Source organism: Odontesthes bonariensis, chromosome 12, assembly GCF_027942865.1.
Source record: "Odontesthes bonariensis isolate fOdoBon6 chromosome 12, fOdoBon6.hap1, whole genome shotgun sequence".
In the NCBI taxonomy this organism is placed as follows: Eukaryota; Metazoa; Chordata; class Actinopteri; order Atheriniformes; family Atherinopsidae; genus Odontesthes; species Odontesthes bonariensis.
The window spans coordinates 32,712,184-32,729,355 of NC_134517.1; the positions used below are offsets into that span (position 1 = coordinate 32,712,184).

At 42.1% G+C, this 17,172-nt stretch overlaps 1 protein-coding gene across 1 annotated transcript in view; it reads right to left on the reverse strand.

Annotated features, from left to right (window-relative positions):
* Positions 1-17,172, reverse strand: part of vwa8 (von Willebrand factor A domain containing 8) — a 69,668-nt gene that overhangs the window by 37,233 nt on the left and 15,263 nt on the right. Inside the window, exons 14-25 of the mRNA XM_075480162.1 lie at positions 16,482-16,595; positions 14,810-14,993; positions 14,648-14,725; positions 14,453-14,568; positions 12,795-12,895; positions 11,718-11,824; positions 10,992-11,063; positions 9,298-9,374; positions 5,971-6,046; positions 4,868-5,003; positions 4,387-4,506; positions 3,722-3,927 (exon numbers count right to left, since the gene is read on the reverse strand). Of these exons, the coding sequence (XP_075336277.1) occupies positions 3,722-3,927; positions 4,387-4,506; positions 4,868-5,003; positions 5,971-6,046; positions 9,298-9,374; positions 10,992-11,063; positions 11,718-11,824; positions 12,795-12,895; positions 14,453-14,568; positions 14,648-14,725; positions 14,810-14,993; positions 16,482-16,595 (1,387 nt within the window). The remainder of the gene's footprint in view (positions 1-3,721; positions 3,928-4,386; positions 4,507-4,867; positions 5,004-5,970; positions 6,047-9,297; positions 9,375-10,991; positions 11,064-11,717; positions 11,825-12,794; positions 12,896-14,452; positions 14,569-14,647; positions 14,726-14,809; positions 14,994-16,481; positions 16,596-17,172) is intronic.

Genomic DNA, 17,172 nt, shown 5'->3' on the forward strand with positions numbered 1-17,172 from the left:
AACAGCAATGGATTAAGGGACATTATTAGAACCATAATTGCACTTCACACCAACATATTACAGGGCACTCGTCTAACTCTCCTCTCAATCAATAAGAGCCTCACCCCAGCAGGTTACAGCTGGATGTTCAGAGCACTGAACTGTATTGATCAAGGTTCGCTGTCACCACAAAGGAGCCATTATGACCAAAGGTGATATACTAATTACAGCCAACAGCAGCTGTGGCCTCAAAAAGAAGCAATATAGACTACCACTAAATTATTCTCTCTCTGTCCCACTCCTGCAGATATCAGTGATAGTTGTGATGGATGACAGGAAAACAGTTGGGAAATCAAACATAAGAGCATGTCCCTGTGTGCTGAATTATTGATCTATGCCCCATTCAAATTTGAAACTTCTAATATCCATTTTTCCCCTCTTCTAGACACAAATAGAGAGGAAAGTGACAAACTTGATCAAAATGAGTGTATGTCAATTGTTGCAGGCAACTATTCTCACAAACAAGCTGGAAAAAGACACACTTGTTGTTATTTTAGCTATACAGAATGACATATTCAAGATGCAGTTTAATTATGAGTATGGGCTTAGTGCAGCCTCTGAGCTTTGACTTGAGCTTATTTGAATCTAAACAGGAGGATCAGTTTATAAACCACAGGTCTTTATTATCTCCTTTGTAGAATTGCCACCTTAACAAGGTGGAAGGGTTTCACAGCCCCAGCCATGTTGTCCAGGATGTTACCCATGGTAGACTTTCCCTAGCCTGACTACGTCATACTCACGATTCTAGTCAGAATGTGAGTCTGATACCGCTCAATAGAGATTTGGGTATGGGGCGTGTTTCAACCGAACCAGGAGAAAAAATGCCTCTTCGCTCAATTGGATACACCTACAACCAATCAGAGCAACGTAGTATGTGACGTAGATTAAGCAACACACACTTGTTGTAGGAAGGACGGCAAAAACATCTTTTCTATCGATAAAAGCCTTTATCGCGTTCCTCTGTTCGTCTTTCAAAATGAATGCAATGTGGAGATCCTGTAGAACAGACTCGATGGCAGAATCTACACACCCTAGCTCTCCAGCGACAGCCATGTTCAGCTCTTTAGTGACGTAGTCGATAATGTCCCTGTTGATCATCTGTCCATCATCGTATAAAGCCCGCCCTGGCAATCTGATTGGGTCGACCGATTCTTGGTCGGGCATAATGATTTCCCAACTGAGCAGAGCCAGACTGAACTTCCTGACCAAAACTTTTATGGGCGGGGCTAAGTTCGGCTGGCACCCAGGCTAGACTTTCCCAAGCCCAACTGGCCGGTGTCAGATTAACAACTATTCAAATATTTTGATGCCAGGGATGTAAAATCACTTCATCCTATTATATGGCATTTCCAAATCCAACTGATAGCTGATAATGTTCACAGCTCATATAAAGCCACAAAGTAATAAAGCAGATTAGAAAAAAATGTCGGAGTCCGTCGGGTTGGACTCCGTCAGGGCTGCCCTTTGTCACCGATTCTGTTCATAATTTTTATGGACAGAATTTCTAGGCGCAGCCAGGGCGTTGAGGGGGTCCGGTTTGGCGACCTCAGAATCGGGTCTCTGCTTTTTGCGGACGATTTGGTTCTGTTGGCGTCGTCAGGCCGTGACCTCCAGCTCTCACTGGAGCGGTTTGCAGCCGAGTGTGAAGCGGCTGGGATGACCATCAGCACCTCCAAGTCTGAGACCATGGTCTTCGGCCGGAAAAGGGTGGAATGCTCTCTCCGGGTCGGGAATGAGATCCTTCCCCAAGTGGAGGAGTTCAAGTATCTCGGGGTCTTGTTCACGAGTGAGGGACGAATGGAACAGGAGATTGACAGGCGGATCGGTGCGGCGTCTGCAGTGATGCGGGCTCTGCACCGGCCCGTCGTGGTGAAGAAGGAGCTGAGCCAGAAGGCGAAGCTCTCGATTTACCGGTCAATCTATGTTCCTACCCTCACCTATGGTCACGAGCTGTGGGTAGTGACCGAAAGAACGAGATCGCGAATACAAGCGGCCGAAATGAGTTTCCTCCGCAGGGTGTCTGGGCTCTCCCTTAGAAATAGGGTGAGAAGCTCGGTCATCCGGGAGGGGCTCGGAGTAGAACCGCTGCTCCTCCGCATCCAGAGGAGTCAGATGAGGTGGCTCGGGCATCTGGTGAGAATGCCTCCTGGACGCCTCCCGGTGAGGTGTTCCGGGCCCGTCCCACTGGGAGGAGGCCCCGGGGAAGACCCAGGACACGTTGGAGAGACTATGTTTCTCGGCTGGCCTGGGAACGCCTTGGGGTCCCCCAAGAAGAGCTGGAGGAAGTGGCCGGGGACAGGGACGTCTGGGTCTCTTTGCTTAAGCTGCTGCCCCCGCGACCCGATCCCCGGACCAGCGGAAGATAATGGATGGATGGATGGATGGAGAAAAAAATGTGGTGACCCTGAGTATTGAGTATTGTTTTTAAGCTAAACTCTTGAATCTGTTACGAAGAAAAAAATGTTTCCTACTGAAGTCTGTTTGGTAATTTCAAACATATTTAATGCTTTGATGAAGACAATGAATACTTTCAACCCTCCTCTAAGATGGGTTGATGTTCTGCGGTGCATATATGAGGCTTATGAGTAACAAGGAAATTAGAAGGATGGGACACAGCCACACAGAGGAGGGTGGAGGGAAATTCAATGTGATACCCAATTTAATCCTTTCCAGAACTTGCAGCGAAGCATCCAACAATTTAACTGATTACAAGCGGAGGCTTTTCTAAACTGACGATCACGTATTTGTCTTGAGTAGGGTTTTAACTTCTCTATCAACACATTAAATGTCTTAAGGAAGAGTCTGCCTGAAAATAAATGATTCAAACAGTCATGTGAAAAACAATTCTGTGGTATTATGTATGAGGACATAATAGCAGAACAATCTGGTCCTTGTTGAGTCTTAAAATAAAATTAATATGACATGAATACAACCTCAGAGGGAAAACAAGACATGAATAATCACACTGTGTCATTATATATCTAATAAAAACCAAGAAATACTTAAGCAGCGTGTGTGAAAAACTGATTAACTGATCATCAGCAAGTGGGACTACCTCTATAAAGCAGAAGTTTTGGCAGTTTGCTGGTCTGGAGCATTCAGTTTTGTGTTAACACAATGCCAAGAAGGAAAAACATCAGCAATGATCTTAAGAGAAGCAAATGCTGCAGCCCATGAATCTGAGAAGGGTTATAAGTTTATTTCCAAACTATTTAGAGTCCATCATTCTGCTGTCGTATCTAACTAAATTTAGGACCTGGTTAGGACCAGGAGAATATCTTTTCTTGTCTTGGTTTTCACATGACTTTATCTGACAATTAGGTTTGCGATAAGCGTACAGATGCCTCCCATCACTGCTCTTTTCTTGCATAACCTGGCCATCGACCAGTGTGAAAACCTCCTACAACTCCACATAAGACCTTATTGTGTAACAGTTCATTTTTAGGTGTGTGTGTTCATGTGTTAGTGTGAGAGACTGAAGAGGCAGGGAACACCGTCTTCCCTCCGTGTCACATTTGAGCTGTGAGGACTCTCTCTTGCATTATTAAAGCAGTGGAGGATTGAGGACACATAAATGTGATGAATTATTGATAGAAACTAGTCTGAGACCGAGACAGATGTAATAAAAAAGATAAAGAACTCATCTGCTGTTGAAGGGTATGTTCTGTATGCATCTTCTTACCTGGAGGTGTTTAACGATGTTGACCACCTCTCGAGTAGAATAGGGGTAGGTAATGGTGCCCTGGTCAGCCATGGACCTCAGATCTCCAAAGGCGGCCACCAGTTTCTGCAGAGTAGCATCGGGGACATCGGGGCCGTACTGTTTCAGCATTGCCAGCTCTGCCTGGGGCTTTGGATTATCCACAGCATGGCAGCTAAAAATGTCACCTGTTACAAGATACACAGATTTGACTATTGTCTCCAATATTCTACACAGGTTAACATGAAACACTTCCCACAGGAAGGATTACTTTGTTGTCTGCAGAGCATCAAGTAAAACTTCAAACAGCTCAAAATTCAGGTTTTCATGAGCACATATATCAGTCTAACTTCCAAAGAAATTCTCTTTGCGGTGCCCCAGGAGACCAGGAGGTGAAAGGCCAACAGTTTCAGCTTGGCTGGGAACATTTATACTGTTTTCTAAGACAGGACCTTGGACATGGCGATCAATGGACATTACATATCCCAATGTATCCCAATGCAGAACAAATAACAACTACACCAGGAGAAATTTAAGCCTTGATAAAAACTCTTAACACTTTAAATACATCTACTTTTACTTCACAGAAGACAAGATTGCTTATCCTTTCCTTCATGCTGTTGGATTGTGCACATGTGTCTGTTTACCTAACGCTCCAAAAAAGTCATTGCCCAGGAATGGAAAACCAGGTCGGTTAGCCAGGACGAGCATCCTGAAGTCTGGGTGCATGATTATGGTGTTGGGCCTCCCGTTGGCTTCATGGGGATCTTTGGACAAAGTGGAGTTACCATTCTTGAGCAAACAAGATAATACTTTCTTTCTGTCACACATCTACACGGTTGACTTTATAACTTCCTAAACACAAACTCAGGACAGTAGACATATTTACATTCCTGTGGTGGTCTGAGTCTCTCAGGACATGAGAAGCTGTTTTGTGTGATTACTACATGGAAGACCTACATGTTTACAGTCTAGCAAGATCCAGAATCTGCTGCTACCATCCACAACAGCTTTTGCCCTAAGCCTCCTTAATTGGCTTGCATCTAACATTTAACTGCCCTTCCTCTATCTGCACTCTGTATCTGGGACACATCTACTGGTGCTAAAGTCAGAGGTGTGCCAACGTACCGGAGATGATTCTGCGCCCGTCGGCAAGGATCATCTCTCCGCTCTCCACCAGAGTTTTGAGAATGCAGGTGACGTTAGTGGGAGCTTTGTCAGCCTCGTCAATCACAAGTATGTGACCAAGCTTCACCGCTTTCACCTGAACACACACAGAAATCGTTTATGGCAAAATATAACACTCTTTGCTCATTGACACATCTCCAAAACATCTCCCTTGGGAGCTGTCCTGAAGACATTCAGATCAGATTCCCGAACCATCTCAACTGGCTCCTTTTAATTTAAAGAAGCCATAACTCTACTGAGAACTGGAGGGGCTGCAATTACCAATTCAGACAAGTTGTGTCAGCTGTTGAACACTGCAAGTATTCATACCATTATCAGAATGGCAAACTGGTCCAGAGGACCAACCCTGACTATGTGTACAAGAGTAAGATAAGCAGATTCTACTTAAGGGAGCTCAAATCCTTTAATATACACAGGATGCTGGAGATCTTCTACCAGTCTGTGATGGTGAGTGCCACCTGCCGTGCTGTGGTCTGATGGGGGCACAGCATCAGCACCAGAGATCCCTGCAGGATCAATAAAGTCATTCACAAGACTGGAACCCTCATTGATCAGAAGCAGATGGTTGAGTCAGTGAGGAAGCGGAGGCCACTAAGCAAAGTGCTCTTAATCATGGATAATCAATCCCACCTCATCCGCGTCACTTCTTCTTGTTTTAACCTGAGCAAGCCACTCTTCTCACTTGCTGAAAGAAGCCAAAGCTAAAATTGATCACAGGAGTGCTTCCTTTATGTCGCCCCCACATGTACAGCAGACAGTTCAACCTTTAAAGTAAAAGACACTTCCCACTGGAGGCTCTCGTTGAGCTGCAGTGTGGGTGGCTGAGGTGCAATATCAAAGTTCTTATTGCCATTCACACTTTAATATCTACATTTAGAAAAATAAGTGCTTAAATGTGTCATTAGAGCACACATTTATGAGGTACAAAAAAAAAAAAAAATAATCGGTTTCATCTTATTTTTCCTAATGTAACAAATTCATCAAACACGGAAGGAAAATCTGCAAAAGTTATCACAAAATATGTGCTTGCATTACAAACTAACCAGAGGTGAGTCCTCGTACAGAATGATGCCATCTCGCACTGAAGGCTGCAGGGTCAGAGTCTGGACTGTTGTATCTCTGAGGAGGGGGAAAAAGGGGGTCACACTTACAAGCACAAAAACAAGGATGACACTGTGGATGCTCAGTTTGAAAAGCAAACAAAATGCAAACAAGCTATCAAACACAAACCATGACCGTACCTCAATAAACCTTTAGTTGCTTTAAAGTTTTAAAGTCCTAATGAAATGACAGATGCTTTTCTGTTGAGTCATGTGCTACTCGTGACCAAGATGCCAATATCTGGACTAACAATAATAAAATAATACCCATTCATATCTATTACCTAAACACACTTAATCCATTTCAGGGTCGCGGGGGTGGCTGGAACCTATCCCAGCTGCAATAGGGTGAGGGGCGGAGTACACTCTGGACAGGTTGCCAGTCCATACCAGGGCATCCAAAATATGCTTTATGTTATCAAAATGTCTTTTAAGACTTTGAAAATTCCTAGAAAACTCCTAAAAAGGATGATGACTCATCCAGTGCTCAGGGGAAAATACTGATTTTTCATCCAAAGGACAGCAATAATTAGAGTGCAGTGGGCTTGCTTCCAAGTTTTTTGTTTTTTCATATATATGTGGAAAAAGAGGTGCTACTGGGACTGTAATTTTCTCCAAAATGTGCTGCCTCATTTGGGTGGCAAGAATTTGAAAATAGTTTTTCATTGTGGAGTTAGACAGCTATTATAAAAAGTTGACAAACGGCCTTATCTGTTCATTACTATGCAATTTGCGGTGTAAAATAATACGCTCAAACACTGCTCCTACTTATTATAGATTATTTGGTGTCACAACTGAATAGAATTTAATAGAATTCAATTGAATAATATTTTATTAATCCAAAAATGTTTTCCCCCACAGCATAAAGAATCAAAAATCAATTTTTTGCAAATATAGTATTCACTTTTTTTAACCGATGATGCATTAGGCCAAGCTGATACTAAAGTAGCCCCTGATAAAACCCAAGGTAAGCTACTTTGGACAGTCCCAGGCATCCATCTCTACAGCCTATCTCAGCCTGTCTTTAATTTGAATTTGAACAGGTTACTAACCTTCAAACTTTCCCCACATTCAAGCAGAAAATAAGAGTGAAAGCAAAAAGTGACAGCCCTATATGTTACACAAACAAGGTGAAGCATTACAAGTTTTGTAAATGGTATGAAATGATAAAGACTTTTAGTCTCTTAATGCCTCATTTCTAGTTTCACCAGTGGTTCCAGTGCTGGTTAGAAGCCAGTGCCCAAACCAAATCTTTAAATTGTACACTGCAAAGTATTTAAATGTTGTGAGGCCAAGTTTACACAAACAGTCTAAGTTTTAGTCTACCAAATCCAAGGTAAACACAAGAAACAAATGGACCAGACTCGGTGAATAATTCCCTATAATCCCTATATAGAGCAGTGCTGACCAACATAATAAAAAAAAACAACAACAACTTAGCTTTAACATAAAGGTGGGGTTGAAAAAGCATTAGTAGTTCAAGTAATTCAAATTTTTAGTTGGCATTTGCGAATGTTGCCCAATCCACCTCATAAAGTGCTTTCACAATAGCTGTTTTCAAGTCATTTCATAAAGAGTCTTTGTAACTACGTCTCTAAATATGCCGAGACACAGACAGTCCTCTAAATAGTCATTCTTCTCCTGATTTGTTGATGTGTAAAATGCCAATTTAGTGTCAGAATGTTTGGTGTGGCTTTTGCGTCATTGGATACCCAAAGATGCAGGTCAGATGAATAGGGTGTCAGTAAAACCACTAGAGTTCAAGTGACCATCAACATCTACTCATCCAAACCAATTCAAAATGATCCCACCCTGTTTCTCTGAACACCTCCTTCAAACGTTCCTCGATACCTTGAAGTGTGACCCAGGACCTGTCCCACTTTCCTTCCTGTCTGACTGCATTTCTTTTGCTTTTCTAAGCCACATCTCTGTAGGATTTCAGTCACAGGCTCCCAAAAGCCACATGCACAGATCCTCCTGCCTCTGCCCTGCTCTAATATTAGCTACTGCTACGGTAGCTAACCAGGCCACATCCATGCTCAGCCCCTCTTCGACTTTCACAAGACTTTGACCAAGTATACACACACACAGGCCGACAAGAGAAAGTGGCTGTGTCTGTATGTTAAAGTGCTGTTAAATTATATTCAATGGCACTTACATGTAGACTGTATGTCACTGTTGCAAATCCATTTCTTTGCATTGTATCTCTGTTAATTCTTCCACTTTTAGGTTTGTCACGCTTTCAGAATGGATTCTTTTTATTGCTCGCCTCCCGTCAAGAGTCACCGACACACATCCCGTTGCCTTCTTATTACTGCTAAGTGCCTCTGACTGATCTAAGCCACATTCAACAATGAAAGCTGATTTTACGGCACACAACCCACTGGTTCATGGATGAGGAACTCTGACCTAACTTTCCCGCAGTGTGATTGTGAGTTTTTATAAAAGCAGAAAATCCCAATTTATTAAGGACTCCTTGAAATAGTTTCTCTTTGATAGGAACATGTGAAAGTCATTGTTCTGGTGAAGAATGGCCTATTTTACAGATGACCAAAATAGCTTTGACACGCTTAGATGGGAAGGCCAAGGCTGGCGAGAGAACATCCTGGCAGCTGACATATTCCCTTAAAGAGCAATACTTTGTTCATGACTTAAAACCAATAAAAAGTGGTGAGAAAAAAGGACACTCTCTTTAGAAACTAAGTTTTTTTTTTATAGGGCATTTATAGGACATTATCAAAAAATAACTTGGTTATCACCAAGTCCTAAAATCAGGTAAATACAACCTCAGAAAACATATTGACCACATCGTTATTTTCAGCTTCCCACTTTCAGACCGAGTTTCAGCCAACCTTTAGCTGTCGTACAGATGGCCTCACATTTGACTCTAGAATACTTTGGTATACAGAGGAGTTCATGGAGGACCCAATGACTGCAAGGTGCCCAGGTCCTGTGGCTGCAAACAAGCCCAAATCATCAGCCCTCCACCACTGTGCTTGACAGCTGGTGTGAGGTGTTTGTGCTGATATGCTGTGTTTGGTTTCCTCCAAACGTGCTGCTGTGCATTATGAACAAACATCTCCACTTTGGTCTGGTCTGTCCAAAGGACATTGTTTCAGAAGTCTTGTGGCGTGTTCAGATGTAACTTAGCAAGCAGAAGGAAAACTTCACAAGTGTATGCTCAAAAGACCTAAAGTGTGTTACAGGGATATCACAAGCATGTGAGAGCTTTGTGTGAAAGGCTTTAACAAATGAGTTGACTCTCCTCACCTGTGGAGCTGTAGGTACTCCCTGGGCCTGTTGAGAAGGTGCAGAAATCTGTCCACTATTTTATTTTTACCCACGCCCTGTGAAAGGATTAAAAAATAAAACAATCAACAACATGCAGAATTAAGTTTCATTAAATCTTGCACAGCACATGGACTCCCTTTTTCTAACAGGCTGTAAACAAAGCTATTTAAAAATGGATTGCGGTGACACCACCCAATGGTTTGTGGACTCACATTTGAGCCATTTTCACACATACACTGGACTCCTAAAGGCGATCCAGAGCAGTGGGACGCGTGAACGCAATGTTTACAACATTCGCTCCGGACTTCTTGCAGATACTTTCCACCCAGGCTGCCAGTGAAGTCTCTGCAGGTTTAGTAGATGAGACTGTGTAGGATTGTAGCAGCCAATCTTCCAGAGCATTTACGAGTGTGTGCGAGAGTGCACTGGTAAGAGTTGCTGCTTCAATCTCCTTTTATGCTGACCTATATGTACCTAGATACATACAGTCCTGATACACAACAAGGAGCCTCAAGGAAAACATTTCCTATCCATATCCACAAACTAAATTCTGCAGCCCACGCTGCGCTCTTGAAGGACATTTTCCCCATAATTTACAACCGTGAGAGCACATCTCCAGCAGAAAGGCACATGAGAGAACAGTAATTCCAGAAAAGGTTCAGACCAAATTGTCCACTATTTTCCTGAGAATCTCTGGGGTTAAAGTGTGAAAACACCTTCAGTAGATATAGGCCAGTGTTTTGACCATTATGCTGTTTTAAAACAGGAGTGAAGAGGAGGCACTGAATCTCCTTGGTGTGTCTCACACTTACTTTTCACTTCTTAAGCTGTTCTACTTGTAGTCAATACAAACCGACTCTTTTTGCAGCTACAGGAGCCACTCCTCCTTCGTTTATGGCACTTCTGCATCTGTTTCAATTTTTAAACAGAAAGCTGTGTCCAATCTTTTTTACAGTGTTTGGCTGTAAAGATAGATAAAGAGGTGTCCGTTCCAGCTGCACAGAGGAAAACCAGAAGTGTCCCCTGGTTTTGATGATACTCCGTTTTGACACGGGCTGCTCTGTGGGACTCCCACTGGCCTCTCCTGGACGACTACTGAATCTCTCGGCCAGTCTGTCAGACATCCAGTAAGTTGCTCTGACAGCTTCTAATGTCTCAGCTTCGCCCATGCATGGTCATGCACTCAGATTTGCAAATGGCCTCTCCCACTCAAACTTTCTCACATGCATGCGCGTACATTAACATTAATGCAAGGGCACACACAGACAACCTCCTTTGGGGTGACAGTACACCATATCTACTTTCTCTCACCCTTCCTCTATCCTCCCTTTAACCCTGCCCATTGGATCTGGAATGGGGACATTCTGTGTCCCCAAGGGAGAGCTACATGTGTCCTTTTGCCAACAGCTCGCTGTGAGCGGGCGCATTTGGAGGTTGACATCAGTATGCTGGGAGCCTGTTTTATAACTCTCCCCTCTGTGTTCAAACAGAGCTGACATGTGTGGGCGTTCGCTGCAAAAACAAGATACACCCACTTCTGTAAACCCATGTTTGAGACCAACAGCGATCCATAATTGGACCTTTATGGACAAAGGCTCAACGGGTTTCGTTTAAATCAAGGTGTGAAGTTACAATATGTTGCAGAACATGAAGAGTTTTGATATTTCACTCACCTGGTTGCCCACCAAGAGAAGGTGTTCTCCCAACAGAAAGTCTTTCAACATGTCCTCCATCACCATCATGTGCTGCAGACACATACAGACACACATTTGACAAATAATTCAGAAATCATAGCTTTGAGGACGTACAAATGTCAGCTTAACCCAGAGTGTTTAACGTGTTACACGTTATGAAAAAAACAAAATATCAGCCTGATGTCTTTTCTCTCTCATAAATATGCTGCAACTCTGAAGATAGAAAACAGGTCATTCAAAAAGTAGGACATCCTCCTTCCACCCATCCTTTCTTCTCATTTTTTTTAATATCAGTCTCCAACACAAGCAGGCAGAGGAAAAGGGCAGAATGAGGACAGAGTGAGAAAAGAGGCGAATCTGGGTCGCACAGCGTCATCGGTGTTGCCAGAGGATGTCAGAGTGTCATTTCCACGGTTGGTTCCTCTCTGAGCATACTGTGGTTTAGTAACACTGTGCCACAGTGGCCAACACCAATGAGAAAGTAAACAAAAATTGGCATATATGTCATTACCTACTATCAAAATCATCATCAGCTGCAGATATTTCAACATCTTTTGCTCGGAAGCTGCCACCCAGAGTGAGGCATGAAAATTCCGATGTTGACACCAGAGATAAATACAGGGTTTGCCTTGTAGGTTGGAGCATTTCCTGCTGTGTTTTTAATACAACAAGTGAAAGTTACATTGTGATCTTGTGTTTGGTTACCTGTGGATTATCATAGAAGAGCACGTCAGGAACCTTCATTTTCATATCGGGGGTGTAGATGGGAGCTGATACATTGCCAATAGTCAACACACCATCCTTGACCATACCTGGAGACAAACAGGAGGAATGTGCAGCGTAGTTATCTGCAGTCCAGCACTGAGAAACTCAGTTTGAGCTCACCAACTTCTTCAGTTAATTAAGTGAAGGAGAAAAACCCTAAAATCTATGCATTGGAGCTAACAAAAAAGTGATCTCCCACCATCTGCGACCCTTTCCTGACAGCATGTCTTCAGCTTGACCGACTAAATCAAAGAGACGTGAGCTGCCAATAATGTCAGGGATTCGGTTGGAACGTTACAGGGCGCACTTTAGCTTTAAGCAAAAAGTAAAAACCTTAAAGCTGTTTTGTAGAAAGAATTTAATTTAAGAGTAATAGTGGTGTACAATGAACAAAATAATAAAAAGTTTAAAAAGTCTTTATTATCAGTATTAGAAATGAAAAATGATCATTTATTTCTTCAACTTCTATCAAATCTCCACAAAATAACTAAAACTGATGTCATCACATCTATCCAAAACATTATTAGCTGCTTCTTCATTGTAGTGATGGTACCATTCGCAGTGATAACAACCACAGCTTTTAACATCTCCAAGCTGATTTGATTGGCACCATCAGCATTCACACGCCGAACATGCAATATCACACATGCTCAGGTGGTGGAATCATGAATGTGTCAGCTCTGGAAGACGTTCATGTCGTCTGTAACCATGATGACTACATGTTTGACTCAGATGGGTCCTGATTTTCAAAAACTTAAGAGGAACATTACTCACTTTGGGATAGATTGTTTCTTATCTTTCACACTTGCTTTTTTTAGTAAAACATGTGTCTGCCTTGGTTTATGACTTGTGTTAGAAATAAATAAATATATCAAATTCAAGCTGCGTTAAAGAAAAAATAAGTGCACGTCTGTTCATCATATCCAGGCATATCTAATTACACAAGAAAGCAATTATGAGCTCATTTCAACGTGCAAAATAAAAAGTGAGAAACATATACTTGCAAGTGGAACTCACAGGGATAATCACGAGTGTGTTCAGCAGGATCTGGTGTGTCCTGAATGGAGCAGTTGCTGAGGCTTTTTTCTAGAGAGGCACGGGCCAGGCTGGGCAGGAACCTAAGACACACATTCAGAAAGCATTACATCCAAGTATTTGGAGCTGATATGCAACAGAGGGGTTTACCGTAGCTGCTCGCTTTAGTATTCCTATCTGCATTCATTATTCCTTCTTTGGTTTAGATTTTGGCGTACACATGCAGAGACGAACCCGTTCTCACATTCTTCCTCTGGCTCAAACACACCACTCGTGCAGCATGTGAGAGAGTACAAAAATAGCGAGGTGCACAACTGGCCAAAATGACAATAACTATCAAGCCAACTTGAATGTTGGTGGGCGTTGCAATTCATGAGGTCAAGAATGGCAAGAATAAAATTCTCTTAACCTTCTGGATGCACCTATGGCTTCATAAATAGAGAGAAACGCAAATCATTAAAAAACCAATCTAAGTGGGAAAACCAGCCTTCATCAGTATCTATACAAGCCCGAAAATATCCGTCTGGAGTAGTATCGCCTTCTACTATGTTGTCTTCAGATTAACCAAGCCTGGACTCAGAATGCATCTTCGCCATTGCATAAACACGGTTGTTTCAGAGTTTCAAGTGTCTCAGAATAATATTGGCAGCTGTGACCAGCACAATCATAATAAGAAGAAGCAAACCTCTAGATTAATTTGGATTTGTAGTTTTGAAATTTGCTTCAGTTTTTTTTTTTTTTTTAAACTTGGTGTTAGAGTTCAGTGAGGGCTGTTCTCCAAACTCTTCATGCCCTATCTGCTTAAATACACATTTTCCAACACACTGTATAATAAAAAGTTTGATCCACATACGAAACAAAGTAAACATCTTTTTAACAGATCTCCAATTGTGTGTATTCCAGCCATGTACAACTGCTTCCAACATGCAGATGCTTTTCCAATAAAAACATCAAGACTGTGCCAGAGTGAAGCATCTTTCTGTGCACAAAGTGAAAACTTGGTTATACCTCATGTAAAAGATAAGAATTGTTTTTGTCACGTTGTCTTTCTGAGACAAACTCCTCTTTGAATTAAAGTAAGCGTACATTCATCTCAGTGTCAATCGAGTCAGTTCTGTTTTCCATTAGTTTCAAATACACTGCTAGCTTTGCCATTTTTAAATGATAAAATCCATAACACTGGATTTGGTGAAGCCAGATCCCCACTTTTCTTGAGGAGCACACAGTTTGCTTAATGTAAACTTGGCTAATGGAAATATTTCCCCAGAGTTTGACGCTCTCCCACTTTACTAAATGTGCTTAAGTTTTCTGTAATGCTGTTTTAAGGATTAAGGATTTAAGGCTGCTCTCCATAGCCTCTGTACATTTTCCAACATAAAATCTATGGGTAGCCTCATTTGTGTAACCAGAGAGTTCAGAACATGACTGTTGGTGTTCACTAAGTGTGGTAACCATGTCACTGGAACAGACTGATATAAAGCAGTAATTTGTGTTCCCAGAAACCTCTTTTAATACACCCTGATGTACTGATTCATCTTTACACTCAGAGCCATTCTTTCAAGGAAAATAATGGCTCTTTTATGAGATCAAAAGATATCACAAACAGGCAGCAGTCTGAGGGTGTGTGTGTTTGTGTGCACCTAGAGAGACAAGCCTTATTGACAACATGAGCGATGCTCTCCTCAGGGTACTGAGAGAGACGGCGGCAGATCCTCAACAGCTGTCTGGTTGAAAGAGAGGAGGCCAGAGACTGTGCCTGGAGAGACACAACGTAGAAAAATGTTTTATTTTAAAGACGCACGTGTAAACAAAGTGGTAAAAGCAGGCAAACTTACTGTGGGGTCATTTGTCTTGCGGAGACTGTGTGTAAGATGCAATAGCTGCTCTGCTGCTTCTTCTGGAACATTAGGAGTCTAAAAATGGAGAAAAAATAAAACGAAGATGACTCGATGATAAGGAAAGAATGTTAGAAGTGGAGATTTGTGTGTGTTTCTCACCAGGCCCTGTATGAGGCCCATCTCCTCTGCTTTGGCCAGTGGTGTAACAGTGTGGTAGAGGAACATGGTGAGCAGCTCTGGGCCCAACCACTGTTGACCTCTGCTGCTGCTTGAACTGGCGCCCACAACGGGGGGCTCCGCCAGGGCCAGCACTCTGAACGATGGATGGATAGGGAAGATTGACCTGAAGACACACACAAACACACAGCTGCACACCAGCAGAGGAAGACGCACACTGTCAAACATCTGTTCAGCTGTGTCCAAGTAGCTCTGGGAAGGAGGTTCAAATAGAACGTGTCAAGGATGCGTGTGTGTGTATCCGTGTGTCCCACCCAATCTATGTCAGGGTCAAAAGCATGACTTCTGACAGCTTGCTGTGAACTCGTCTGATTCAACAGGACAGCAAAGTCCATTTCTATCAAACCACAGAGACACCCACGCTGGATATATTTACTGCACTGCGGGCGAAAGTGGGCGCTAACCATCATCATCCTCACTGGATGAATATGTGGGAAGAAGGTTCATGTTAGTTGTTAGCATTGGCATTATTCCCATTAATTGCACTTTAAGTTAGATATCTTTTTAGAATTTTTTTTCCCTGCTTTTATTTGTAATATTTATGATTTTTACTTCATATTGTATTCATGAAATTATTCTTTTATATTTTATTATCTTTGCAAATTCTTGTATGTATATGTTTGAATTCAAAATCTTATTTATATTCTTTTTTTAAAAATATTGAATTTACAAAATATCTTATTCATCATGTACATTTTTTATTGTTGAATTTTATTATAAAATGTTTTATCCTAACTCAGCAACTGGATATTGACAGAGAATGGAAATGGAACCTGCACTATAACACTAAATAAAATACCGGTGGTCACACATGCACACACATGTATGGGCTACACTGTTTGTCTGAACCACAGGAGTAGAAGACGAGGAAGTGGGTTCAGTTAACCGAGACACCTCACCACAAACATCCTTCCTGCTGCCTTAGGTGGCTTTTTAAGAAACACACACACAAACATGTTTCATGACACAAACACAGGGAACAGTTAAGCAACACTTACTGATAAATACATTAAAATCCTATATTTAGATGCAAGTGTTGTATTTGAAACAATTTAAAGTGTTTAAACTGTTTTATAAACCACAGTGCAGCATTTTGGTGCAAAGTGAAAACATTATAAAAGCTTCCTTAGCACTCCCTCCTCACTGCAGACTCCAGCCAGCACTCTTTAAAGTTTGTCCTGTGTTTTCAGTGTGAACACCTGGTTTAACTCCCTCCCCGACGGATCCTCAGAAAAAGCTTGCTAAGAACTGATCCAGGAGGGAGACGTAACACAAACGTAAAGAATATGTGACTCTTAACTGCACTTATGCAAGTTCCTGTTAAATTTTCCTTCTCACTCATCTCTTTCCACACCTTCAGAAACACCTTCAGTCTTCAAAAGAGGTGATGATCACAAATCTGAACATCCCTCTCTGGCTATTTCTGTCTTTGCTGCCTGCCAATCCACTGATACTGCAGTAATGCTGGCTGCAGTTATTACCGTCAGCCACTGACCACATTTTCACACATTTAATGCAAATGGAAATTAAAAAATCCACCAAAGGTTCCCTACAATTAGCCCTGAGGTGTATGCTGACCTGTGTGTGTGTGTACCTGTCTTGTAGCTGCTGGTCACTAAGCTGCAGCTGCTCCTTTACTGTCTGGTATCTGTCCCACCTCAGCAGCCTGGTCCCATCATAAAGGTCCAACTCTCTGTCATGGAGCAACCTGGGACACAAAACACAGTGGAATGAGCTGCAAAGTAACTCAAGGGATGAACCAGTGTTGTGTCTACACACAACAGATGAGTTACAAAAACTTTATTTGTTACAAAGACATTATTTGTTCCCCTTTCTTTAGATGCATCAATGAAAAATATCAAAGATAACACAGAAAACACACAGAAAATAGTATTTTTGCTGATTCCTAAAAAGTTATTAGCTGAAAACTTATGCATATCTCTGCATGCTGTGCAGTGCGTCCTAAAATATTTGAGGAAACTGGACGAATGGAGACAAAAGAAGAAGTGGCAGGCCTAAAAACTATCTTCAGCAAATTAACAGTATTTGAAAGTGACATCAGTAAGAAATAGGTAAAACAAAATCTGGCAAAGACCAGACACAGAACCTGCGAGATGCATCTGAGGCTTCAGTTGATCCATCTACTGTTCAGTGAAGCCTCGTCAGAAATGGCCTGCAGGAGGGGATGCTGTGAAGAAGCCATTCTTAAGAAAGGCTGAGCTGTGCCAAATGACACAAGAAAATCTGTGGCAACAGGTCTTATGGAGGGATGAATCCTCCCCAGA